Source organism: Macaca mulatta, chromosome 20 (genome assembly GCF_049350105.2).
Source record: "Macaca mulatta isolate MMU2019108-1 chromosome 20, T2T-MMU8v2.0, whole genome shotgun sequence".
NCBI lineage: Eukaryota > Metazoa > Chordata > Mammalia > Primates > Cercopithecidae > Macaca > Macaca mulatta.
The window spans coordinates 27,726,758-27,752,602 of record NC_133425.1 but is presented as its reverse complement, the minus strand read 5'-3'; the positions used below and the strand labels follow the sequence as shown (position 1 = coordinate 27,752,602).

Below are 25,845 nucleotides of genomic sequence, written 5' to 3'. Positions count from 1 at the left end.
ACACGTGTGAGCCACTGCGCCTGGCCGGATTTATTTATTTTAAGTATATAATTTTGAGATAATGTAAGACTTATAGAAGAGTTGCAGAAATAGTGTAGGGAGTTTTTGTATGCTCTTCTCCCATAGGTACTTACAAACAAAAAACAAAACTGCAGCAGCCAAGCCCTCCAACATTTGTGACCAACAATTTATTTTTTTAAAAGTGTCTTTTTTTCTTTTTTTCATTTTAAAATTATTATTTTTTCTTATATCAGCATATGATCTCGCTATATTGCCCAGGCTGGTTTTAAAATCCTGGACTCAAGCAGTCCTCCTGCTTTGGCCCCCCAAAGTGCTGGGATTACAGGTGTGAGCCGGTGTTCCTGGCCTTGTGACCAATAATTTAGCTCAGTTTCTGTCCCTTCTTCATTCTAGTACTGCTAGACAATCAGTAGGTACTGATGCTACTGTAGAAACACAAAATCTTCTCTGCCACTTCTTGATTTTGCTTAGTAGTTGTTATCCTGATTATAAAAAGTATTTTGAAGTCTGTAGAATATTTGATAACTTAAAAAAACAAAGAAATTACTACCATTGGATTCAATCTCTAATTACATTTTGATTTGCTTCCTTCTTGTCTTTTTTCCTGTTTACTTTTTAAATATGGTTGAGATTACACTGTAAATGCACTTTTTTCTTCTGCCTTTTCCACTTTATAGCGTAAGTGGCTTTTCAGATCATTAAATATTTTATAAATATTTGCAGTGGTTTTATAATACTGCATTGCATGGATTCTTAAGCAGTTCTTTGTTCTGTTTTTTTTGCCATGGTAAATAATAATGTGATTAATGTCTTTGCGAAAAGCTTTGTATGTATTTTAGAAAATTGCCTTAGGATAGATTCCCAGAAAGGCCCAAGGGTCTGAGGGCTGTGTTTTTTTTAGATGTAGTCTGAACAGTTTTTTTTTTTTTTTTTTTTTTTTTTAAGACAGAGTCTGTCTGTGTTGCTCAGGCTGGAGTGCAGTGGCACAATCTTGGCTCACTGCAGCCTCCACCTCCCGGGTTCAAGCAGTTCTCCTGCCTCAGCCTCCCAAGTAGCTGGGAGTACAGGCGCCCACTACCACGCCTGGCTAATATTTTTTTGTATTTTTAGTAGAGTGGGGTTTCACTATGTTGGCCAGGCTGGTCTTTAACTCCTGACCTCGTGATCTGCCTGCCTCAGCCTCCCAAAGTGCTGGGATTACAGGCGTGAGCCACTGCGCCCAGCCTAGTCTGAACATTTTTAAGGCTCTTCATCACGTTTTCCAGAAAGGTTACTTGAGTTTTTTCTTCCCATCAGCTGTAGATAAATATACTCATCAGCATTGGGTAATCTTAAGAAAATTGTTGCTAATTTAATAGGTTAAATAATGGCTTCTCATTATTGTTCCTCAGTATCTTTTTCTGTGTGTTTATGTAGGAAACTTACTAACAAGTTAGATTTTATTTTTTGTCTGTTTATAGGAGACAGATCCCTTAAGCTTTATTTAGGTATCCCTTATATTTACATTAATGTATTAGAAATAGTGTCTTAACATATTTTTTCTAGTCTTAAGTTAGTTACTTTTCAAAAAGCTATAGTAAAATGCACATTTTTTTTTTTTTTTTGTTTTTGAGCCAGGCTAAAGCGCAGTGGCGTGATCTCAGCTCACTGCAACCTTTGCCTCCCGGATTCAAGCGATTCTCCTGCCTCAGCCTCCCGAGTAGCTGGGATTACAGGCATGAACCACCATGCCCGGCTAATTTTTGTATTTTTAGTAGAGACGGGGTGTCACCATGTTCGCTAGGCTGGTCTTGAATTCCTGACCTGAAGTGATCTACCTGCCTCGGCCTTAAAATACTACATGTTTTAGTCTGTTTTGTGTTGCTGAAGGAGTATTTGAAGCTGGGTAGTTTGTAAAGGGAAAAGGTATATTTGGCTCCCAATTTTGGTGGCTGAAAGGTTCAAGATAGGGCATGTCGTAAGGGACTCAGGCTACTTCCACTCCTGGTGGCCGGTGAAGGGGAATCTGTGTGCAGAGATCACAGGGCGAGAGAGGAAGGATGAGAGTGAGAGGAGAGGCACCGGGCCCTTTCAAACAGCCAGCTCTCAGGAACTAGGAGAGTGAGAATTTACTTACCCTCACCCCCCAACTCCTTACCAGGGAGGGCATTAATTTATTCATCAGGATCTACCCCCATGACCCAAACACCTCTCATTCGGCCCTGCTTCCTACATTGGGGATCAAATTTTGACATGAGATTAGGTGGAGACAAACCACATCCAGACTATAGCAACACATAACATAAAACGTCACCATTTTAAAGTATGCAGTTCAGTGACATTAAGTGCATTCACCATGTTGTGCAAGAGTCACCACTCTAGTTTCACACTTTTTCATCACTCCAGAGGAAACCTGTACCCATTAAGCAGTCATTCCCCTTTCTCCCTCGCCGCAGCCCCTGGTGACCACAAATCTGCTTCCTATCTCATGAATGTGCTTATTCTGGATATTTTATGTAAATTATCATACACTATATGGTCCTTCCTTATCTCCTGATACATAAAAAGATGATGTAGATTAAGTAAAAGTTGAATTTAATCTATATTTTGAAAATTGAAATCCATCTATGGCAACAGTCTTGAATTCAGCATATTTAATTGCCCAGGATGTCCCATGCCCCAGCCACTAGGAAGAAATAGTTTATACCAATAGTTACTGCCAGTGGACAGAGGGTTATAGACCTTGGGGTAGGATGGAACCTAAAATAGAGACAAAGATGGGAAAAGTATGGGGCTTGGAGAGTGAAAGGCAGTGAATGGCAGGCAGCACATTCCATGGTGGAATAAACAGGAAACTTCTAGGTATTTACCTTGATTTGGAGTGCAAATTGGAGAACTTGCAGGTAAGTGCAAGTTCTTCTGTGTTATCAAAAAAATAACCATCCTAAAGAATGAATATGTTTGTGACAGTGTCTAGTACATAAGACCGTAGGAAATGTGCGGAGTTTTGCTTAAGAGCAAGAGTGGTATTTGGGATGACAAGGACAAGCAGAGAAGATCCCCAGGCATCTCTTTCTCAGTGTTTGGCATTTTCTTTTTTTTGAGACTGAGTCTCTGTTAGTCTGGAGTGCAGTGGCGTGATCTCTGCTCACTGCAACCTCCGCCTCCTGGGTTCAAGCGATTCTCCTGCTTCAGCCTCCTGAGTAGCTGGGACTGCGGGCTCGTGCCACCACACCTGGCTAATTTTTGTAATTTTAGTAAAGACGAGGTTTCACCATGTTGGCCAGCTGGTCTCTAACTCCTGACCTCAAGTGGTCCGCCCGCCTTGTCCTCTCAAAGTGCTGGGATTACAGGCGTTAGCCACCACGCCTGGCCATGTTTAACTGGGATCCTTGGGTATGGGGAAATGTGTTTTTAGGTGAGTGGTTTTCATGGTTCTATATATGTATATGTATAGAGCTTACTCACTGTTTTTCATAGTTAGAAGGTGTTCCACCGTGTGGATGTACTTTATTTAACCAATCCTGCCTTGATGGAAACTTAAGTTGTCTCCAATCTTTTGTTTTACAAACGGCATTGACATGAAGATCCTTTACACCTAAACTTTGGAGGAAAAATCACCAAAAGTGTATTGCTGAGTGAAGTTGTCTTTGTGTTTGAAATGTGATAAATATTGCTAACTTGTCTTCCCTTAAGGTGGCACCAGTTGTCTTGCCATCTCTGTATGAGAGTAAAAGATGTAATTTCAGTTCATTGTGATCGGTATCATGTTGAAGCCCAGGAGTGAGGAGCTCTGAGGGTGGGGATAGGGGGACTGCATTAGGCTTTACAGAGGTGGGGACCTTTTCAAGGAATCAGGAGCATATTAGAGGAAATAGCGTGTGTGAAGACGGAACTGTTATGTGGAGGGGAAAGGGTGAATTTGGGTTTGGCTGAGGCAGAGGATAGGTGGGTGGCTCTGGATGGTGAGGTGGGGACAGTAAGTCAGCTAGGTTAGGGCCAGGTGATGAAATGGTTTAATCACCCCTGGTGGTCAGGTAGCAAAGACCCTGGGTGGCAGTGGTGATGGGGCTCGCGGTTGAAAGATACTTGAGAGAGAATGTACAAACCAGTCTTTTTAGCAACCATTTTTTACCCCCCAAAAACTTTCTAGACTTGTTAGAACCAGAATCACAAAGCTGGGAACGGCTTTAGCGCTGGGCTTTTCTTGTGCTCTGTAGGCCCGTAGGGATTCTTGGAGGTGTCACAGGTACTAGGTTTGGGAGTACAGACAGGCGTTTGAGACCCCCTCCTCTACCCTTATTAATTAAGCAGTTTCTCATTTAGTCTGCTTTACATGGTGGGGTTCTATGCAATATTTCTTTCTTTAAAAAGAAAAAAAGTGTTTGCTGCTAGAATCATGAGTTTAGTCCCAAACTCTTACTGTCCTGAACACACAGATGGAGGCCTGTGGGACATGTTTTCATTCTTACATTCTTCATTTGCAGCAGTGAGAGGTGATTTGTATATAAAAATGAAAGTGAAAAGGCATTTGGCATTCTTGGGATGTTTTTGAGCATTTAGCTAATTTTTTATGTAGGATTTTAATTTTGTTCTTTTTTTTTTTTTTTTTTTTTTTTTGAGACGGAGTCTTGCTCTGCCGCCTGGGCTGGAGTGCAGTGGCCGGATCTCAGCTCACTGCAAGCTCCGCCTCCCGGGTTCACGCCATTCTCCTGCCTCAGCCTCCCGAGTAGCTGGGACTACAGGTGCCCGCCACCTCGCCCGGCTAGTTTTTTGTATTTTTTAGTAGAGACGGGGTTTCACCATGTTAGCCAGGATGGTCTCTATCTCCTGACCTCGTGATCCATCCGTCTCGGCCTCCCAAAGTGCTGGGATTACAGGCTTGAGCCACCGCGCCCGGCCTTTTTTTTTTTTTTTTTTTTTTTAAAAAAAAAAAAAAACCTCATTGACTCACCAGTGAAATATGTAGTGAAATAGTTTTGCTCATTTATGGATAAGGGTGCTAAGGGATTTACATCCATTGATGTCATTCCCACAACTACTTGGTGAGGGAGAGTACGGTTGAAAGTTCATTTTGCAAGTGAAGAAACTTGAGCTCCGAGAGGTTAGGTAATTTGCTCAGGGGCATGCAGATAAGTAATCAGGAAGTCATCATCAGGTGCGACCTGCCCTGACTCCACAGCCCACACCCTTCAGTTCATATTACGGCATTCCCAGGACATGTGTACCCAGCCACCTGTTGGGGGTGGAAGGGCCCAGGAAGAAGAAGGGTGTGGGATTTCTGGTCAGTCTTGGCTTTGTGCTGGTGCCTATAGAAGGGGCAGAGCTTCGAGACGGACTGAGTCACTTCTAGCAAAATTGGTTGAGAATCGTGGGACGGGTGATGCGTGCTTGCTGTGCGAGGATTGAAGTCTCATTAAAAATCCCATGTAGAGTCATCTTCACCATCCAGGGATGTGAGCAAGGCCAGGGTCCCTGGCTGAGTACCTGTTTCGTTTCACTTGTGCACCGACTCCCTCCAGAAAGGCACCGTCTCCTTTCCTGCTGCTCACTGTCACCACAGCCACCACTACCACTGTTTTGCCTTTCTAATCCAGTGTCTCGCCAGTGGGGTGAAGGGACGGAACTGTGTATAGTTCCAATATTACAATATCTTTTTTTTGTATTGTATAAGTTATAGTTTATTAGTAGAACCCGGGCACATGAGAGTGCCTATTTAGAGAGTTGCTTTGCAGCGTCTTCTCCCTTTGTGGCTAGTAATGATCTGCAGGGATGGGAGGAGCATTGAGAACCTATTGGCCAAGAAGAGTCACTTCCTCCCGACACAGATCTCTCCTTGTGCAGTGCCCTCACACTTCCTGTGTAATGCGGTGCCTTCAGAGATCCCCCAGCAGCTGCCACCCTGGTCAGCGTTATCTATATTTGCAGGGATACTTAAGGACCCTTTGGCAATTGGCAGTGATATCTTGAGAGCCTTCGAGGAATGTGACTGAACATGAATTTAAAAAACGTATAAAGGTGGCACTAGGTGTATTCAGAGGGACAAGCTGGTGGCAACTTAGGGGGACTTTGCCTTTATAAAAGCAGACCCACACATGGAGTTTACATAAGAAGAACTTACAGTGAGGGAGAGATGACTGTATCAGCCAATATGTGCACAGTGTACACACCTGATTACTTTCAATATGAAGAATGCTCTAGGAGCTTGCGGGGTTTGCTCATAGTTCCACAGACTAGACTCAGTAGAGCCAGGACTGGCTCTAACCTGGCACTTTTTGCCTGCTGTGCTTGGCCATGTACCCCTCAGTGACAGCGCTATTTCCCATTAGAGAAAACAAACCTGTAAGTTTTCTCATTTCTTGTGTAGAGGGTAACCTTCCTGTCCCCTCATTCTTGCTTTAGCCTACATTCAGGGGATTGTTGACTGCACACCAGGTGGGAGCAGTATTGGGGCATATTCTTTTGGGCCCGTCTCCACCCTCTCATTTCTTCCTTTCCATAGGGGTGATTTATCTGATTGGTGCACCGGGGAGAGCCTCACTCCGTTGGTCCACATCTACCAGGTGTGAGGTCACTGTATCAGAACACACAAAGCCTGGCTTTGTGCTTAAACTCTCTCCCCAGCTTACCCTTAAGAGAAGCCTGTCCTCAGCTGTGTCCTACCTTCCTTTCACCATTCTTTGTCCCTAGGTCTGGAGGCGGGTGGCAAGGCCAACTAGAAATGGGAAGGGCGAGGCGCTGCAGCTTTGCCATTGACAAAGAGGATGGTAGACTTTGGTTTGCTCTCGGCTTCTTGAGACTTTATGGCAATTGGGTGGAACCTGGAGGGGGTGATTATGCTACCCCAGTTCCCAGTAGTAATGCAGTCTAGAGATTTTTACCAAAGTCAAATAATATTATGTTAACTTTTTTTTTTTTTTTTTTAATGAGATGTAGTCTCGTTCTGTCGCCCAGGCTGGAGTGCAGTGGCATGATCTCAGCTCACTGCAGCCTCTGCCACCTGGGTTCAAGCGATTCTCCTGCCTCAGCCTCTTGAGTAGCTGGGATTACAGGTGCCCGCCACCACCACTCCTGGCTAATTTTTGTTTTTTTTAGTAGAGACAGGGTTTTACCATGTTGGCCAGACTGGTCTCGAACTCCTGACTCAGATGATCTGCCCGCCTCAGCCTCCCAAAGTGCTGGGATTACAGATCTGAGCCACCGCGTCCAGCCATTATGTTAACTTATTTAAAATGCCAAGTCTATCTGGGAATAATTCAGGATGAAAGTGGTTTTACAAAAGAGGTTTTACAAAAGAGACTGGCTCTTAAATAGCACAGGTGGTAGTAGCAGCTGAAATGAAATTACTCACCTGAAGAGTAGTGTTAATCATCATGTTAGATTTGCAGCATGCTTTTAGAGTGGTTTGTCAGTTTCGTACTCATTCATTACCTGATGTCATCCAATGCCAGGTAAAGCCAGCTCATTCATCATCCTTAAAACCCTTGGAGCAGAACTCCTCTGTGCTTCCTCAAGGGGTGCAGGGAGCTGTCACTGGGCAAGAACTCTGGTGGCCTGCCTGTGTCTTCACTTGACCCACAGCTGGCTGACTTTGGGAGGATGCTCTCTCGGCTTCATTTTCCTCGTTGTAGAACAAGATTGGACTTGCTGTGCTCTGGGGTTTGTTTACTTCTGTCTTAAGATTCTGTGATCCTGTTTTAGGATTTCTTGGTAGCATGCCTTGTGTTAATGTGCCCAGTAAGTATCTTTTGAGTTTAATACTAGGCATGCAGATATAAACATCCATCCTCCTGGGATATGTACCTGGGAAAGGGAAGCAGATGGGACTGTGAAGAGAGAGCCTATTCTTGGCTGTATTACTCATTTATTTTAGACAGTTTCTTGCAGAATAACTATTTTTATCATTTACTTTTTTGGCTGTTTAATTAAAGCCTTCTGACTGGAATATAAATAAGTATATAAAATATATGTGTTTTAGCTCCTAGTGGATATGGTTATTGCCCAACCAGTAGATGCAAACATTTTAATGTCTAGGCTGTGTAACCGTGGTGAAAATAAACCTGGCATCTGAGAGAATAATTCCTTCCTATTGTATCCTTTTCTCCGTTTCTCTTTGCCATATGCCAAGCTAGCTGGGAGCAGCCAGGAACATCCAGGAGCAAGGTAGAGGGTACCAGCCAGCGGATGGTATTTTAAAAACTGTTTATTTCAAAATGATTTCAAATAGAAAGATTTCAAGGAATAAGTGTTACAAAGATCTCTCATACCCTTTACCCAAACTCAACTACCATTAATATTTTGTCCTGTTAACTTTATTATTTGCACATTCCCTCTCTATATGTATATATAGGCATATATGCACGTACATGCACGTACATTCACACACACATGTATTTTTTTCTGAACAATTTTAGAGTAAGTTGCCTTTGTCATGGTCCATTGCCCTATATTGTGTATTTCTTAATAGGGGCATTCTTCTACATGACTATAGTACAGTTACCATCTTCAGTTAATAGAACATTGATTCAGTACTTTGATCTAAGCTACTACCACCTTTATTCCAGTTTTGTCAGTTGACTCAGTCATGCCTTACATAGCATTTTTTCCCTCCAGTCCAGGATCAGCCTGTGGTCAGGTGTAGTATTTACTTGTCATACTCTTTAGTCTTTAGATTTGTTGTCTAAAGTTATGGAAATCTGGCTGGGCATGCTGGCTCAGGCCTGTAATCCCAGCACTTTGGGAGGCCAAGGTGGGCGGGATCGCTTGAGGTCAAGAGTTCAAGACCAGCCTGGCCAACATGGTGAAACCTTGTCTCTAATAAAAATACAAAAAAAAATAGCCAAGTGTGGTGGCGGGCACCTGTAATCCCAGCTCCTTGGGAGGCTTAGGCACAATAATTGCTTGAACGGAGGTTGCAGTGAGCTGAGATCGTGTCACTGCGCTCCAGCTGGGCAATAGAGCTAAACTCGGTCTCAAAAAAAAAAAAAAAAAAATGTAACTGGTGCACTTCTCCATTGGTAGCTAATTGGTGAGTCTTGGTTTTATGAATTCTCCAATAGTACGTGGATGAGTTTTCCCAGTGTAAAACATACCATCCTCTGTATACTAAGATGTTTCCTCTAATTGGTTTCCATGGGGAGAAAATATGCTGCTTCCACTTATCACTTACCACAGTGGGACCAGTTGAACTTCCTGGCTCAGACACCTGGCAGTCATCTTGCTTCTAACTCTTGGTCCTCAGCAGTAATCAGTGGAAGAGACAGACAATCTGGGCACTTTATGCAAATGGAAGAAATAATGGAGGAATGTTCTGCCATTGATAAACTTTATGGTAGTTTTGGATTAAAGGAGAAAAGTGCTTTTTTTTTTTCCTTGAGACAGAGTCTTGCTCTGTCGCCCAGGCTAGAGTGCAGTAGCACGATCTCGACTCCCTGCAATCTCCACCTCTCCGGTTCACACCATTCTCCTACCTCAGCCTCCTGAGTAGCTGGGACTATGGGCGCCTGCCACCATGCCCGGCTAATTTTTTGTATTTTTCGTAGAGATGGGGTTTCACCGTGTTAGCCAGGATGGTCTCGATCTCCTGACCTCATGATCCCTCTGCCTTGGCCTCCCAAAGTGTTGTGATTACAGGTGTGAGCCACTGCACTCGACTGAAAAGTGCTTCTTAATGACTAAAATTATGTTTAGATGCAGCCAGAGTGTGTGTTTTAATCAAATATTAAATGTCTGTGTGGAGATACTGTGCAAAGTTATGTCTAGATCTAAGCTGCAGACAAGACAACAAGAAGCGTTTCTCATGCAAGGGGATGACTTTGTTCCAAATGCATGTTAATAGAGGGGTGGGTGCGCCTGCCCAGCCTTAGCAGTCCTGTTACATGCTGTGGTTGTCTGTTTCTTTGCTTCAGTAGAAGACATTTTTTTCCCCCTGCAACTCTTGTATACAATGTTTAGAATTAATTACATCAATGTATATTTGTACCCCAGTCTTCCCTCTGCTTGGCCTTACTCCATCCTATCACAGTCAGGCTAAGGAAAGGAACTCACATGGGTGTGGCTGGAGCTGAGATTCCGGCTGGCTGCTCACTGGCTGTGTGTCTTTGAGCTAGTCATCCAATGATTGCCCTGCTGACTGCTAGACTGGTCAGTGGACTTCACCACATTTTCTTTTTTTTAAATAGAGAAATAAAGTGAGATTTCTACTTCAATATGGTGTGCGGTTTTTTGTTTTTTGTTTTTTTTGTTTTTGTTTTTTTTTTAAAAGGAATTGTCAGTTGGGCACTGTGGCTCGTGCCTCTAATCCCAGCACTTTGGGAGGCTGAGGCAGGCGGATCGCTTGAGCCCTGGAGTTTAAGACCAGTCTGGGCAACACGGTGAAGCCCCAGCTCTACAAAAAATACAAAAATCAGCTGGGTGTGGTTGTGTGCGGCTGTGGTCCCAGCTACTTGTGAGGCTGAGTTAGAAGGATAGCTTGAGCCCGGGAGATAGAGTTTATGCCACTGTACTGAAGCCTGGGCTACAGAGCAAGACCTGTGTCTCCAGAAAATAAAAGGAAAAGGAAAATATCTACGGGCTGGGATGCGAAAGAGCAGTAGTGACGGGAGGGAGAGATGGGAGGAAGCCTTGTTCTGAATGTCGGTCTCCTGACTGGGGCTTCCTTGATGCACTTTTCTATCTTTCTAGCTTTTTGAGCTGAATGACTTCAGGAGGGGGATAGGTAGATGTCACTCGCCTTGGTTCCCGTGCATGTTATTTTAAGCTTGGTATTTCATCTCATACTTGTGTGCAGGCCTACAGGTCAAAGATTTTTTTCCCTCCTCTGTTTTTTTTTTTTTGCAGTGGTGAAGGGTGTAGGGAAGTGAGAGTGATGATCTGAGAGTTTAGACATCTATGGTAATCCTGTTAGCTTTCAGATAAAAGTTTACATGGCGTGTGTTGTAACACACCGGCTATGTTTTGCATACTTTTTAACCTTGGTTGGCAGCAGGGATAGAATCACTTTTCTTGGAGACCTTTATATACAAGCAAATAGGGTAATGACACTGTTCTAGATGTGCCACAGGGATAGTTGAATGGGACTCCGGGATACTAGTCCTCATTTTGTTGAGGTTTGCTATCAAGGAGCCATGAACCTGAATATAGGAGGCCCATATGATTCACCTCCTAGTAGATTATACAAAATGTGGCTCTGGGAAAGGGTGACAAAAAGCTTAATAGAAGTGGCTTTAAAAAATAGTCATTTTTGACTGGTTGTGGTGGCCCATGCCTGTAATCCCAGAACTTTTGAGAGGCATAGGTAGGAGGATTGCTTGAGCCTGGGGGTTTTAAGACTAGTTTGGGCAACATAGCAATACCCCATCTTTATTTTAAAAAAAATTAAAAAAATAGTCATTATTGCCCAATATTAATTTTGTAAAAAAGTTATGCTTGGAGGGGGTTATTTTAGAGGCCATTAGGTAACATGTTACAGATTTAATCAGGGTTTGAGGAAACCACCTTCTAGCTGTCACATCTTAGGGAAAAGCACCTTGTTATCCACCTTCAGTCTCAGTCTTAGTGTTAGCAGTCTCCTGTTTTTCAACACAGATTGAATCTGCGTGTGAGCAGAAGTCTGCTTATGGTCAGAGCCCTTGAAGGGGAAAATGTAAAGAGTCACATGTATCTTCAATTTGGAGGAATTACCAGTATTCTTGAGAAACTGAAAGTGATATTAACAGTTTTCTTGTTCCTTTTACTCTCTTGAATTTGGTCTTTAAAATAGTTGAGCACCAGTCCATGGTGGATATTGTAGAAAATACAAACATACTAGATAGAGCATCTTTCCAGACAGTTGATGTTCTGGTTAGAGAGAGAAGCCTAATATGATGTATGAACAGTGACTTTCAGCCCACACTTCATGCCTGACATTGTGTTTACTATGTATTTTACATTTTATTTAATTCTCAGAATGACCCAGTATGTTAGGTACTTTTACTATCCCCATTTGTGCACAGGAGGAAACAGTGACACATTAAATAACTAGGCCAAGGTGAAGCTGCGCGTTTGGATTCAAACTTGGGGAAACTGACCCTAGAGCTTGCATTTATTTTGCCGTTCTGAAATGACCAGAGTAACAGCACCATGGGCAAAATTCTATAGTACTGGTTACAAGTCAAAGACAAAAGATGAAAATGACCTGATCTGTACTGTAACCTGTATAAGAAAATTCATGAAGGTTAAACTATAAAGTATAGTCTCAGGAGCAAATGCAGGATGGGGCTAGGTACTTGCTTATGATACCATGAGTGTTCAGACTAGAGTGGCTTCCTGTGGTGAGTAATGTTGAATCAGGCATGCTTTCCTTCTTATCCTCCTAGTAAACTTCTTTGCTCTTCAAAACCAGATCACCCCTGTGAAGCTTTCTTTCCTTCAGACAGAGTTAGTTTTCTCTTTGGTCTTCTGAGGCTGTTTATATCTACGCCAGGACTACAGGATGTAACTGCTAGGCCACCTTCAGTTCTTTGAAGTTAGGGACCGTCTTACTCATCATCGTATCCCAGGGGCTTAATTTAAGCAGTATCAGTTACCTAGTGCGTATTGGATTCTCATTTGTCCAACAAATAGCTGAGTTGCTTAGTCACTCCAGCATTAAAGCTAGGTTTAGAATAATTGGAGCAGAAAATTAGTTGGGTGTGATGGCATGTGCCTGTAGTGTCAGCTTCTTAAGAGGCTGAGGTGGGGAGGATCGCCTGAGCTCAAGGGTTTGAAGCTGCAGTGAGCTGTGATTGTTCCACTGCCCTCCAGCCTGGGGTGATACAGCAACACTCTGTCTCTTTAAAAAAAAAAAAAAATTAGGCTGAATGCAGAGGCTCCCGCCTGTAATCCCAGCATTTTGGGAGGCCAAGGTAGAAGGATCACTTGAAGTCAGGCGTTCAACACCAACCTCGGCAACAGAACAAGACCCAGTCTCTACAAAAATGAAAATAAAAACCAGCCAGATGTGGTGGCTTGTGCCTATAATCTCAGCTACTCGAAGCTGAGGCAGGAGGATTGCTTGAGCCCAGGAGTTTGAGGCCTTAGTGAACTATGATCATGCCACTGCACTCTCGCCTGGCAACAGAGCGAGACCATGTCTTTAGCCAAAAAAAAAAAAAAAAGAATAATTGTGTCAGAAAAATGTATATTTAGGAGAATTTATCTGGCGGTAAAGTACTGGTTGGATTGGAATTGGAAAACCTGATAACCAGGTAAAAGCAATTATAGTAATGTGGGCAGGAGATGATTAGGGCTCCGTAGAAATAGTGGTGAGGGAGAAGATAACAGTCTGCAGACCTGATAGTGTTGGCTGTGGATGGAGAATATGGGGAAGAAGCAAAGGTGATCTCAAATTACGTCACCCTTCCCCTTCTTCCAAGTTTTCATTTTTAGGTGATTATGAGTCTTGGTGCACTTAGTAGTCCCTTAATAAATGAGGCAATGGCATAGATCTCTGAACTGCTGACCCATGAGCAGCAGAGTGAAAGGAGCAGATAAAGTCAAGGCAGGCACAGTCGCAAGCTTACCTTTGCAGATTTTAACTGTTTCTGGAACAGAAAACTTGGGTTTGTTTTAGATCTATGCAGAGCTCTCCAAGAGTATATTCTGAGCCAAGTTTAATTCGTCATCTTGCCCAGGGATTTTAATTTTAAGTGTATGTGCCATTTGCTATTGAGGTGAGCCAAGTAACTCTTGGGGGGGAAGCATAGGCTTATGGGATTGTAATACCTTGTGCTGCCACCCTGGCAGCTCTGAAGTGATGGTTCCTAGAAATCAGGAGCCTCATGCTCACGCTGTTACCTGCAGGCTTATTGCCAGTCCCCAGAGCCACAGTTGTGCTGATAGAGCTAAAATACAGTTTCCAAGGAGTCTGAAAACACCAACCTGGACTTTAGAAAATGAGGATTTTAAAACATTAAGTGTTTAAAATTGCAGTATATATATTTACATACAAGCAGATAAATCGTAAAGTTGATCATCTTTGTGTAACTAACACTGAGATAGAATAGACTATTACTAGAATCCATTCTCCTCCAAGGTAACCACTAGTCTGATTATAATACCATAAATAAGTTTTACTTATTTAAATTATTATTATTTTTTAAGAGACAAGGTCTTGCTGTGTTGCCCAGGCTAGAGTGCATCGGTGCAATCATACCTCACTGCAGCCTTGAACTCCTGGGCTCGAGTGATCCTCTTGCCCCAGCCTCCCAAGTAGCTGGAATTATAGGTGCGCACCACTGTGTCGGGCTTTTTTTTTTTTTTTTTTAAGATTAATATAAAGTGAATAATGAATAATGTGTTTTGGTTTCTTTCACTCTACATTGTGTTTGTGAGATTCATCTGTGTTGTTGCATGTGTCTATATTCATTCCTGTTGTCTTATAATATTCTCCTCTATCAAGAAATCACTATTCATCCATTCCAGTGATGATGGATATTTGGGTTCTTTTGACTTTTTGGGTATTGTGTATAATAGTGCTATGAACATTTGTGTATATTTTCATTTGGTATACATGTAAAAATTTCTGTTGGGTATATATCAAGGAGTAGAATTGCAGGGTCATAAGATATGCATATGTTTAGCTGTCAGTTTTCTAGAGTGGTTGTATCAGTGTATACTCCCACCAGCAGTATATGCATGTTCTGGTTGCTCAGCATCCTCATCAACACTTGTTATTGTCAGTCTTTTAAATTTTAGCCACTGTGGTAGATGTGTAGCACTACCTTATTTTAAATTTGTATTTTCCTGATAACTAATGAGACTGAACACTTATTTATAGGCTTTTTGAATATCCTCTTTTATAAGTAATTATTTGCCTGTCCAAAAAAATGGAAGTCCTTTGTCTTTTTTTTTTTTTCACTGATTTGTAGAAGTTATTTTATGCTCTGATATGAGTTCCCTGTTTTCCATTTTGCAGATAGCTCCTATTTTGTGGCTTTCTATTACACTCTCTCCATTGTGCCATCTGATGAACATTTCAACTTACCAGTCTTTTCATTTATGGTTAGTGGTTTATGTGTTCTGTTTAAGAAAATTTTCCCTACCCCTAGATTGTGAAGATACTCTGTATCTACAATCCTCCTGGAATTTTTGTGTGTGAATGTGTCTCACTTATTTTTAAACTAATCTTGCCTTTCCTTAGTTTGTCAAGGTCTGAGGCTTAAATCCCAAGCACAAGGTAGGAGGCAGTCAGATAAATTTTCTTGTTCTTCATAAATTAATGCAGCGTAGGAGATAAAGTTTTTGCGTAGCCTTTGGGAATGGAAGCCTTGTCTCCCTACCATACAATGGCACTTGGATTTTGTTTTATGTTCTTTGTCCCTTTCATTACTTGAAAGTGTAATCTGCTTGGAGTATTACCTCTTCCTCACTTGCAGTTAATTCCTTAACTCACCCCAGTCTACATTCTGGCTTCACCACTTGCTTGAAACAGCTGGCCAAGGTTCCAGTGGCCTTGTTGCCAAATGGGAGCCAGGGAATTCTCCAGGATCCTTGAACCAGTGTCCTTGAATGTGCCTTCTGTGTCTTTTCTACCTCTGTTCTGATGGTGTGATGTTGGCAAATTCTCAGCCTCCTGATTTTTACTCCGTATACATTTACGTAGCTTCATTTTGAAATCTAGTCTGAAAAGCCCCACTAGATGTGATTGGGACAAAGCCCTTAAACCTGAGGGCATGAGTCTCTAGTTTCAGAGTAGGCTTGATCACTTGCGTTGTTTTGCTTTGGTCTATTTTCATTTGGTATCTGAGACCAAATAAAAATGAGAGCAGCCATAACTACAGATTAGATGATTCCTTACGGTTTATGTAGCAGTTTTACATGGATCGTCTCATTGGATCCCATATCACCGTGTGAGGCAGGTGTTGTTGTTACAGATATAGAAATGATTAAAAATGCAAGCAGCACTTATTTGTTCTTGTTGGGAAACACCTGGTGATGCCCTGGATTAGGTTTTGGAGCTTCCTTTTTCACGTAGCCATCATTTAATGGGAGAATGCATCTTTTTTTTTTTTTTTTTAAAAGACTAGTGAAGTGCAATAGTGAGAACGGGGGAAAGAGTAGAACAAGGAGTTGCATCTGTAACTGACTGCAAACAGTCCATTGAGGTAACTCAGTACCTTTGGACCAGCCCATCTGGGATCCTTAGGAGTACTTTTGTCCTTCCACTTTCCTCAGGAACCGTAACTTCTTCAGTTGGGGCAGAGTAAAGGGTAGGTGGGACCGGGAATGGAGACAGAGTTGGATTCTTTTTGAGATTATCAGGAACTTGCCAGTAATCATTTATTTCTCAACTCTCTTCCTCAAGAATCTAGTACTAAATAAATTTTGGTGGTTGATTGCCTGGATGTGATAAGCTCACATTTGCTCCAGGATCTACTTTAAAATGATTCAACACAAGAAGAAGTTGTGGAGAGATATGATTTGCAGATGTTCCCTTAGTTTCCAGGAACACATTTTGGCTCCAGAAGAACTATTTATTTATTTTAACATGCGCTATTTTTCTTATTCTTCTGCATCTTCCCACAGCCTTTTTATTTTAAATAGCAAATCCTTTTTTCAAATGAAATGGCATACCAGACTCGATTTATGAAACAGTCTACGGCATTCTTTTATTTATGTACACTCATTTTAGAGGTTTGCATTTATAGCATTTATTTATAAAGTAAGTGAGAACAGTGAGGCTGTTTTGATCAACACAAACATTTGAAACAGATTTTAGAAGATTGCAGTCTTATTTTAGCTTCACTTTTCAGATTATTTCTGGGTTTGAAAAAATAGATAGTTTTTAATAAAACAGCTTGGCTTGCAAGCCAAGGATATTTTTTAGTTAAACCGATATGGACATTTGAAAGAGGAGTAGGGGGCTAGGCTAATCTTCATCCTAAATATAAAGTTCAGGGAAGAAAGTCCCTCTCACTCACAAGCGCTCAAACTACTATACAATAATTCATTCAGTGTGTCACAGTTCAGGTGTCATTGCAGAGCCATCATTCTGTGACCTCAGTGTGGGAGGAACAGATGTGCCTTGCACTGTATGAACGTGGCCCTGCATTCTGTGTGGTGCATTTGAGTGTGTTGGTTGGTGTGCACACGCTTGTGAATCAAGTCTGATTCAGCCTCTGTAATTGGTACTGAAAAGTGCTGGTTTTTCCACAGAGATGAAAAGTTCCTCAGTCTTCCCAAAGTCAATCACCCGACGGAGGCCTCTGGTGTACTATAGTTTGACATGTGACACATTTGAGTGTGGGCTTGTCGTTTTAAAATGCAGTTTTTATAGTCAGGTCTCAGTCCATGGGTGATGGAGAGGATATGGGGAAGGGAGATAGGTGGGAAGAAAGAAGTTAAGAGATGATTAAAGAATCAGAACTGCTGCTGGCTCTTGATTATCTCTGGGGTAGAATTATACCAGTGATGACTCAAAAATGGTTTGGGAATGGTTACCTTTTTGAAGGCAGGTTGTGTGAAGAGTGTTAACTCAAGGTTATTTCTGCGACTCCTCTTACTTGAATAAGAATAAAGGAAGTGGGATTTGGGGCTCAATATAAACCCCAAAGGGAGAGGATGAGCACTGGGGGCCTTGGGCTCCCTCTCCTCTCATTTCCAATCTGAGCAGTTCTGCTGAGAGTCTGGCTTTCACTGTGGGCCTGTGGTTTAGAGGAACTAATTTTGAACCCCTATTTAGCTTGGTTCTCAGCTGCACTTTAATCTCTGTTGGCTGCTCATGTGAGATTGAGAATTGACTGTATGACTCTTGGAATGCCTTCAAAAACCGCCAAGAATCCGTGGCCAGGTGCAGTGAGTGACTCACACTTGTAGTCCCATTGCTTTGGGAGGCTGGGACGGGAATTCAAGGCTGCAGTGAGCTATGATTTTACCGCTGTACTTCATTCTGGGCAAACAGAGACCCTGTCTCTTAAAAAAAGACAACTCTCCCCGGTTCCCCTCAAAAACCCCTGAGAATCCATGAAGCAGTTTGATATAAGTGCTGTGAATCAAAATATGGCAAATTATTCAGACGCAGGAGAAATGTATCAGGGGTGGATAGTCTATGAGGAGCTCTGGCCTTCTTGAATCTCCCCACTCTGCCCATTCAGGAAGGGCCAGGGGCTAATTTGCTTTCAACCATGATTCCAGAGTTGAGTTTTGAATTTCCTCTTTCCTTAGCATACATAATTGAAAATCAGCTGCACAGTAGCATGAATTTATAGAGGCTGCAGCAACAACATTGGGTTTCGAGTCAGCTGGGAAATTCCCTTCAGTTTTTCTGGTGTATACCATGCATTTGAAGAATGTTGAACCAAGATTTTGAGGAAGTAAATTGCTCTTGCTGTTGAATGTGACCTAGAAGGAACTGAGGAACCGTGGAACTGAAGATACAGCTTATTGATTTTTTTTCAAATTCCTTTGTTAGGCATCTGAAGAAGCCTCTCTCAGGGCACTGGAAAGTCTGATGACAGAATTTTTTCACGATTGTACGACCAATGAAAGAAAACGTGAGATAGGTAAGTGGAGCATTGACTTGTAAAGAGGAATTTATAATGAGGAGGCCCCGGTAGGGAGGAAGGAGTTGTTCATAGCCGTGACTGCATGCTTTCCCCTTGAATTCTTGCTTTTTTCGCTCTGATTCTGCTGGCACGTGGCTGGGGAAACCCCTCCACTTGACCAAAGGAAAGAAAATCCATCACTATGGATCTTAATTTCAGCAATGTTGTTGAACTTTTATATAAGAAGCCTGCGACTTCTTGGTGGAGGGTCTAGGGTGAGTGGGACAGGGTCTCGCTGTGTTGCCCAGGCTGGTTTTGAACTCCTGGCCTCAAGTGATCCTCCGTCTCAGCCTCCTGAATAGCTGGGATTGTAAGCGTGAGCCACCGCACCTGGATGGTTATTTAAAGAAAAACAGTAACAACTCTGGAAAGTGTCAAAATCAACATGTTTTGCTGTGCAGAAGTCTGATCTGAACCTAATAGTGCCCAGAAATCCCAAAGCTGGTATTACATTTGAGGACTTCCTGCTGCCTGGGCAACATAAGATTCTGTCTCAAAAAAAAAAATTTGTTTTTTTGAGTCGGAGTCTTGCTCTGTTGCCCAGGGTGGAGTGTGGTGGCACGATCTTGACTCACTGCACGCTCCGTCTTCTGGGTTCGTGCCATTCTCCGACCTCAGCCTCCCGTGTAGCTGGGACTGCAGGCGCCCGCCACCATGCCCAGCTCATTTTTTTGTGTTTTTAGTAGAGTACAGGGTTTCATCATGTTAGCCAGGATGGTCTCAATCTCCTGACCTCATGATCCGCCCGCCTCGGCCTCCGAAAGTGTTGGGATTACAGGCGTGAGCCCCCGCCCCCGCCCCCGCCCCCCCCGCCTTTTTTTTTTGAGAGGGAGTCTCACTCTGTTGCCCAGGCTGGAGTTCAGTGGGGTGATCTCGGCTCACTGCAACCTCCGCCCCCTGGGTTCAAGCGATTCTCCTGCCTCAGCCTCCCATGTTCCTGGGATTACAGGTGCCCACCACCACCCCCGGCTAATTTTTTGTGTTTATAGTAGAGACGGGGTTTCACCCATATTAGCCAGACTGGTCTTGAACTCCTGACCTCAAGAGATCTGCCCACCTGGGCCTCCCAAAGTGCTGGGATTACAGGTGTGAGCCACCGTGCCTGGCCATTAGTCTTCGATATTCTGACACTCTATTCTTTGAAGTCTTTTTTTAGATTATAATTGAAATGCTTTTGATTCTTTAATTTTTGGTTTGCAAATCAAATATTGCTCACCTTGTTTTTTTTTTTTTTTGAGACAGAGTCTCGCTCTGTGACCCAGGCTGAAGTGCAATGATGCCACCTTGGCTCACTGCAAGCTCCGCCTCCCAGGTTCACGCCATTCTCCTGCCTCAGCCTCCCGAGTAGCTGGGACTACAGGTGCCTGCCACCACGCCTAGCTAATTTTTTGTATTTTTAGTAGAGACGGAGTTTCACCGTGTTATCAGGATGGTCTCAATCTCCTGACCTCGTGATCCACCCACCTCGGCCTCCCAAAGTGCTGGGATTACAGGCGTGAGCCACCTCGCCCGGCAAACATGTTTTTTTTTTTTTTTTTTTTTTTGAGATGGGAATCTCCCTCTGTTGCCCAGGCTGGAGTTCAGTAGCATGATCTTGCCTCACTGCAACCTCTGCCTTGCTCACCTTCTATTTCATGAATTAAACATAGAACCTGCTGAACATGTTCATATTCTCATCTGATCTTAAAAGAGATTTAAGTAGCCAAATGCTCCAGATGCCAAATTTGAATGCAGGCTGAGGAGAATCCGGGGGTTTGTTTTTATACAGTAGGCTTGTCTTAGTTCAGTTCTCTTTGTACCTAGTCATTGTAGCTTTATTTGAGTGTGTGGGCTTGGACCACTTATTACTTCTTTTCTATGGTCTTGGGATAAACTCTAGGCTTTTCCTAGTTTGGTCAGAGAAAGGAAGGAAGCCTTTTCTTCAAAGGGCTCCACCCACCCTCCAGCAAAGGTAAATTACTAGTGCTCTAGAAATTGATAGAGCTGTTAGCAGGGACCTTGAGACCATGTGGTCATTGTAGAATGGAGGAAACAGAAGCATCAAGGAGGAGCAGTGACTCACTTGGGGTCAGACTCAGAGTCTAGAACAGAGCCCAGAGTTCCTCAGTTCCAGTCCGGTTTGACTTCACCTTGGGGATTCACAGAAACCTTTGCTTAATTATTAAGGCAGGCTATTAGCTTCCTTTTATGGATTTGTAATTAACTTTTATTTTTATTAAAATAATTTTTTTTGACTGGGCATGGTGGCTCATGCCTGCAATCTCAGCCCTTTGGGAGGTCAAGGCAAGTGGAATACTTGAGCCCAGGGGTTTGAGACCATTATGGGGAACATAGTAAGACTCTGTCTCTACAAAAATATGTTTCCCCCCTTATATCTCTTCAGGAAAACAGCACCATTGAGTGCTATGGCATCCTATAGAGAACTTCAGTCTTTGGTCATAGCGTTAAGAGCTCATGGTTTCACAGCCCTGTGAGCCCTCTTTGAAATGATCTAAAATTGAAAGGCTGGGATTTTTTTTTTTTTTTGAGACGGAGCCTCACTCTGTTGCCAGGCATGCAGTGGCGCAGTCTCGGCTCACTGCAACCTCTGCTTCCCGGGTTCAAGCGATTCTCCTGCCTCAGCCTCCCGAGTAGCTGGGACTAGAGGCGCGCACCACCACGCCCAGCTAATTTTTGTATTTTTAGTAGAGACGGAGTTTCACCATGTTGGCCAGGATAGTCTATCTCTTGACCTTGTGATACGCCCGCCTCGGCTTCCCAAAGTGCTGGGATTAACAGGCGTGAACCAATGGGCCCAGCCTTTTTCTTCTCTTTTTTTTTTTTTTTAAAGAGATAGTATTTTGCTCTATCACTCAGGCTGGGTGTAGTGGCATGATCATAGCTCATTGCAACCTTGGCCTCCTGGGCTAAAGCTTCAGGCACACCAAAGCTGTTCATTTTGACACTCTCCTAAGTTGTTGAGTTCTTTTTCTTTAAATAGCCTTCTGGGCGTGGTGGCTCATGCTTATAATCCTAGCTCTTCAGGTGGCTGAGACAGGAGGATCACTAGAGGCCAGGAGTTAAAGACCAGCCTGGACAACATAGTAAGGTCTCCTCCTGCCTCAGCCTTCTGAGTAACTAGGACTACAGGCATGTGCCACCATATCTAGTTAAGTTTTTCTTTGTTTTGTACAGATAGGGTCTCAGTGTTGCCCAGGCTGGTCTTTGAACTTCTGGCTTCAAGCAGTCCTCCTGCCTCAGCCTCTCAAAGTGCTGGAATTACAGATGTGAGCCACTGTGCCTGGCCTTTCCATGGATTTTTTTAAATGAGACTGCCTCGTTGGATTTAGCTTGAGTTGTAGGGAACTAGCAGAGCAATGACTTGAGGATTAGAAGAAACTGCTGTGTATTCTGCTTTTCCAAAGGCTTTCTAGAATCTCTCAAAGTTGTGGGCCTTTGCACTTTTACCCTTTTTGGATTATATTTCATGACCAGTGCAGCAGCTCAAGGTGACTAAGGGACAGCATGTCCAGAAACATAATGGTAGCCCCGTAATGCTTGCTGCCTTGTGGGTTCTGGCTGATGCCATCAGCAGCCTAAGGAGGAGGAACACCTTTCTAACCAACATGATGTGTGGACAGGGCTGCTCGCCACAACACTCGTCATCGTTGCTCTTGCCTCAGGTCATTTCACTTTTTTGGTGGCAGTGTTTTAAAATAAAACCAACCCAAATGAAGAGTTAGCCATTTTGGATTCCTTGCATTTTTTTTCCTTTCCTATCTTTCTAGGGTTAGTCTTAATCTTTACTTTTTCTGCCTTTCTAGCCATCATTTTGTGTGTGTGAACAATGTAGACTCCACTGAAGATTTGTAGAGGAATGGTGAGGTGCTAGAATGTAGCTCACATTCAGAGGAAGTTAGCTAGCAGTTTTAAGAAGATGGAAGGGCACTCTTAGAACATTCCAGCCACACATTAGCTTAAATAAGAACTTTAGCAGTGAAAATTTCTCTGCCTAGAGAAATATCCATAGCAAGGTAGCTTTTAGATGGCTGAAAACATTGTCAGTGTCCATGATCACCTCAGATGCAGAAAAATATTGTATGATTTATTCTATCTTGAATAATCTGCTGGTTTTGACATCATTTACATTATATGCAGAGAGGAATGTTTAAATAGTAATAAGATAGCCCAGCCTTGTCTAATTTCATGTATTTTCATAGCTTTCTTTTGTTACCATTTAACTTTTCCAGAGGAGCTTCTTAATAACTTTGCCCAGCAAATAGGAGCCTGGAGATTCTGCCTGTACTTTCTCTCCAGCACTAGGAATGACTATGTAATGATGTACAGTTTAACAGTTTTTGAGGTAAGTTGTCAGTAATTTTATACTCTTCTGAAAAGGATTTTGTAGTCGTAGTGCCATATCATTGGCACTAGACTAGAGCTGTAACGTGCTGGGAGAGGGTAGCTCAGCTCTGGGACGTCGTCCCACACACTGTCTTTGTGTAGCTGTGTGTTGTTTGGGGCATCTTCCATCTTCCACACTAGAAAGGGAAGATAGATGGTTGACTTTAGGGTTAAGTAGGTAGGTCATTTGTGGTAACATATAACTGTTCCCTGCCTATTATCATTGATAAGGGAAAGATAATTAAAGAAAAACATTTTAGGAGGAGAAATGATAACCATAATAGCATCATCTCCAACAGCAAAAAGTTTTATTTATATCACCTCTCTTCCAATCCTTGTTTTCTGTGCGCACCTTTAAAAAATCTAATTGTAGGCTGGGCGCAGTGGCTCATGCCTGTAATCCCAGCACTTTGAGGGGCTGAGGTGGGCGGATCAATGAGATCAGGAGATGGAGACCATCCTGGCTAACACAGTGAAACCCCGTCTCTACTAAAAATACAAAAAAAAAAAAAAAAAAAAAAATTAACCAGGCGTGGTGGCAGGCACCTGTAGTCCCAGCTACTCGGGAGGCTGTGGTAGGAGAATGGCATGAGCCCAGGAGGCGGAGCTTAACAGTGAGCCCAGATTGTGCCACTGTGCTCCAGCGAGACTCTGTCGCCCAAAAAAAAAAAAAAAAAAAAATCTAGTTATAATCATATTGCCCATGATATTTTGTATTCTGCTTTTCCCCACTTTATTTTATATCCCCACATGTAGTTCTGACATTATTAACCAAGACATTCTTCTGTTTTTGAATATTGAAGTTGTTTCTGTCAGTATATTTTGGTGGCTATTAGAGACAGTGGGGTAAAAAAGTTTTTACACATACAGCTTTTTGTTTCTGTTATGGGACTGCTGTGTCATAAGATTTGAATACTTTTATTATTCTTATTGCCATATTGCTCCAAACCTTTATTTAAAGAGAGTTTCTTGTTGATATGTGATATAGCTATCTGTGGGATGAAAAGCAGTTATTTTTGTGTATAGGTTGTTAACTTAAAAGATGTATATTTGTTTTTCAGAATCTGATCAATAAAATGTGGCTTGGGGTCCCATCTCAGGATAAGATGGAAATCCGTAGCTGCCTGCCCAAACTCCTTTTGGCTCACCATAAAACCTTACCTTACTTTATCCGGAACAAGCTCTGCAAAGTTATTGTTGATATTGGACGTCAGGATTGGCCCATGTTCTACCACGACTTTTTTACTAACATTTTACAGGTAAGGATATGCCTAAGGAAACTTTATCTTGTAAATAGTTTGTTTGTTGAAGTGATTATTTCCTTGTCCTGAAGAGGACTTTTAAGATTAGCATTTTGGAACTGCAGTAGTGAGGTTATTGTAGGACAGATTATCACATTCACTTAACTTTATATTTATAAGACATACTGTATCTTTGTGCAGTGGAGAAAGTAGGGGAGAAAAACCTAATCTCTTTGTTAACCTGTTGTGCAATTTGTTCAGCCAGTATTTGAAAGTCTGTTAGGTGCTGTACTAGGTGTTAAGGGTACAAGGGTGAGGCCTTCAGTAGTTTCAGCATTTAGTGGGGGAAATAGCTGTGCAAACAGTAATTACTCAATAATATGGTAATTATTGTGGGAGTATATGCAGAGTGCTGTGGTGGCATAGCATGTAGACTTAGTGGTGTTGGGCTGAGATGTGAGATGGTGAAGTGGTAGAGTAAGGGGCTAGATTGATGGACAGAGGCCAGGCCAGGAAGGGTTGGGGGGTTCCATTGTGTAATTCGTAGTTTTTCCTAGGGAGCTAATGAAAATTTTGAGGAGGGAGAAAACATGGCTACATGTTTATGGTGGAATGATGGCTAGCTGGGGTTTGGATTGCAGAGGGGCGAGGTGAGAGGGAAAGAGGCAGGATGAAGAGGATCTGAACCAAAAGGAGATGACCTGGTGGGTGGAGGTGAGGCACCCAGGGGATAGGGGCAGGAAGCCAGTGACACTAGGTGAGAGGGGAGAGAAGGGAGGAATCTAGAATGACTTCCAATTTTTTCTGGTTCAGATAGATTTTTCAGGCCAGGGTTGAAAGAAGGGGAATGAGTTTGGGCAGAAGTTGGTGAATTCAGTTTGATAGAAAATGCATTTAAAATTTGTGTTCCTTCTCTGTAATAACTAATGAGACATTAGGAAGTGTGGATCTGGGGTCAGGATTTAGAAGTCAGAAGGGAGTAGTTGGGACCTAAAAGCTATGAGGGAGATGCTGTTGCTCATTTGAATCCTGTGGTCAAGTTGGAAACATTTTCATGTTATTGAGCTAGTCTTGAGTATGCAGGAAATGGGTATTATATACAGTTTATAGAAATAAAGTTCTTTGAAAATTGGTTATAGTCTCAGTGACTGTAGGATTTTCCAGAACAATATCATTTTCTAATGTTCTGCTTGCTCTTCATTCAAACCATTTTAATGATGCAGCAATTAAAAAAGAATTCAGCATCCAAAGTGCTTCTCTCAGATAGAGCACAAAATTTCTTCATTTAGTTTTGTTTTGTATAGTGCTTCATTCATGTAGAGATTTATTGGGTTGTTACTGCAAAGGAGATTCATGCCTTTATTCAAGTAGTCAACTATTTGTTGAACACTAAGCACGTGAGGGGATATAGTAATGAACAAACACCAAGTCCCTGCCTTCCTGGAGTTTATGATCTCAGGGTGGGGATGGGGGCATCAGCAAACAATAAGCAGATACACACTTGGCGGTATTTATAAGTATGATGAAAACTCAATCCAGGGAAGGGGAAGGAAACTAGCGGGGGTTGTGTTTAGATGGGATGCTCGTAGAAGGCTTTTCTGGGGACAGACATTTGAGCAGAAACCTGAGTGGGGGTTATGGGGTGAACCATGTGGGTA

General features: G+C 42.6%; 1 protein-coding gene and 1 pseudogene across 12 annotated transcripts in view; one reads left to right on the top strand and one right to left on the bottom strand.

The window, feature by feature from the left end:
- XPO6 (exportin 6) overlaps positions 1–25,845 on the top strand; it is a 117,519-nt gene that overhangs the window by 13,644 nt on the left and 78,030 nt on the right. For 8 of the 12 annotated variants that reach the window (XM_077985655.1, XM_077985654.1, XM_077985657.1 and 5 more), the window contains 3 exons: positions 18,431–18,521; positions 22,793–22,905; positions 24,008–24,205. In XM_077985655.1, coding sequence (XP_077841781.1) covers positions 18,431–18,521; positions 22,793–22,905; positions 24,008–24,205 — 402 coding nt within the window. The remainder of the gene's footprint in view (positions 1–18,430; positions 18,522–22,792; positions 22,906–24,007; positions 24,206–25,845) is intronic. The other 4 variants (XM_077985659.1, XM_077985660.1, XM_077985661.1 and 1 more) reach the window with 1 other exon arrangement.
- Positions 20,931–21,056, bottom strand: LOC114674504 (small nucleolar RNA SNORA25; annotated as a pseudogene).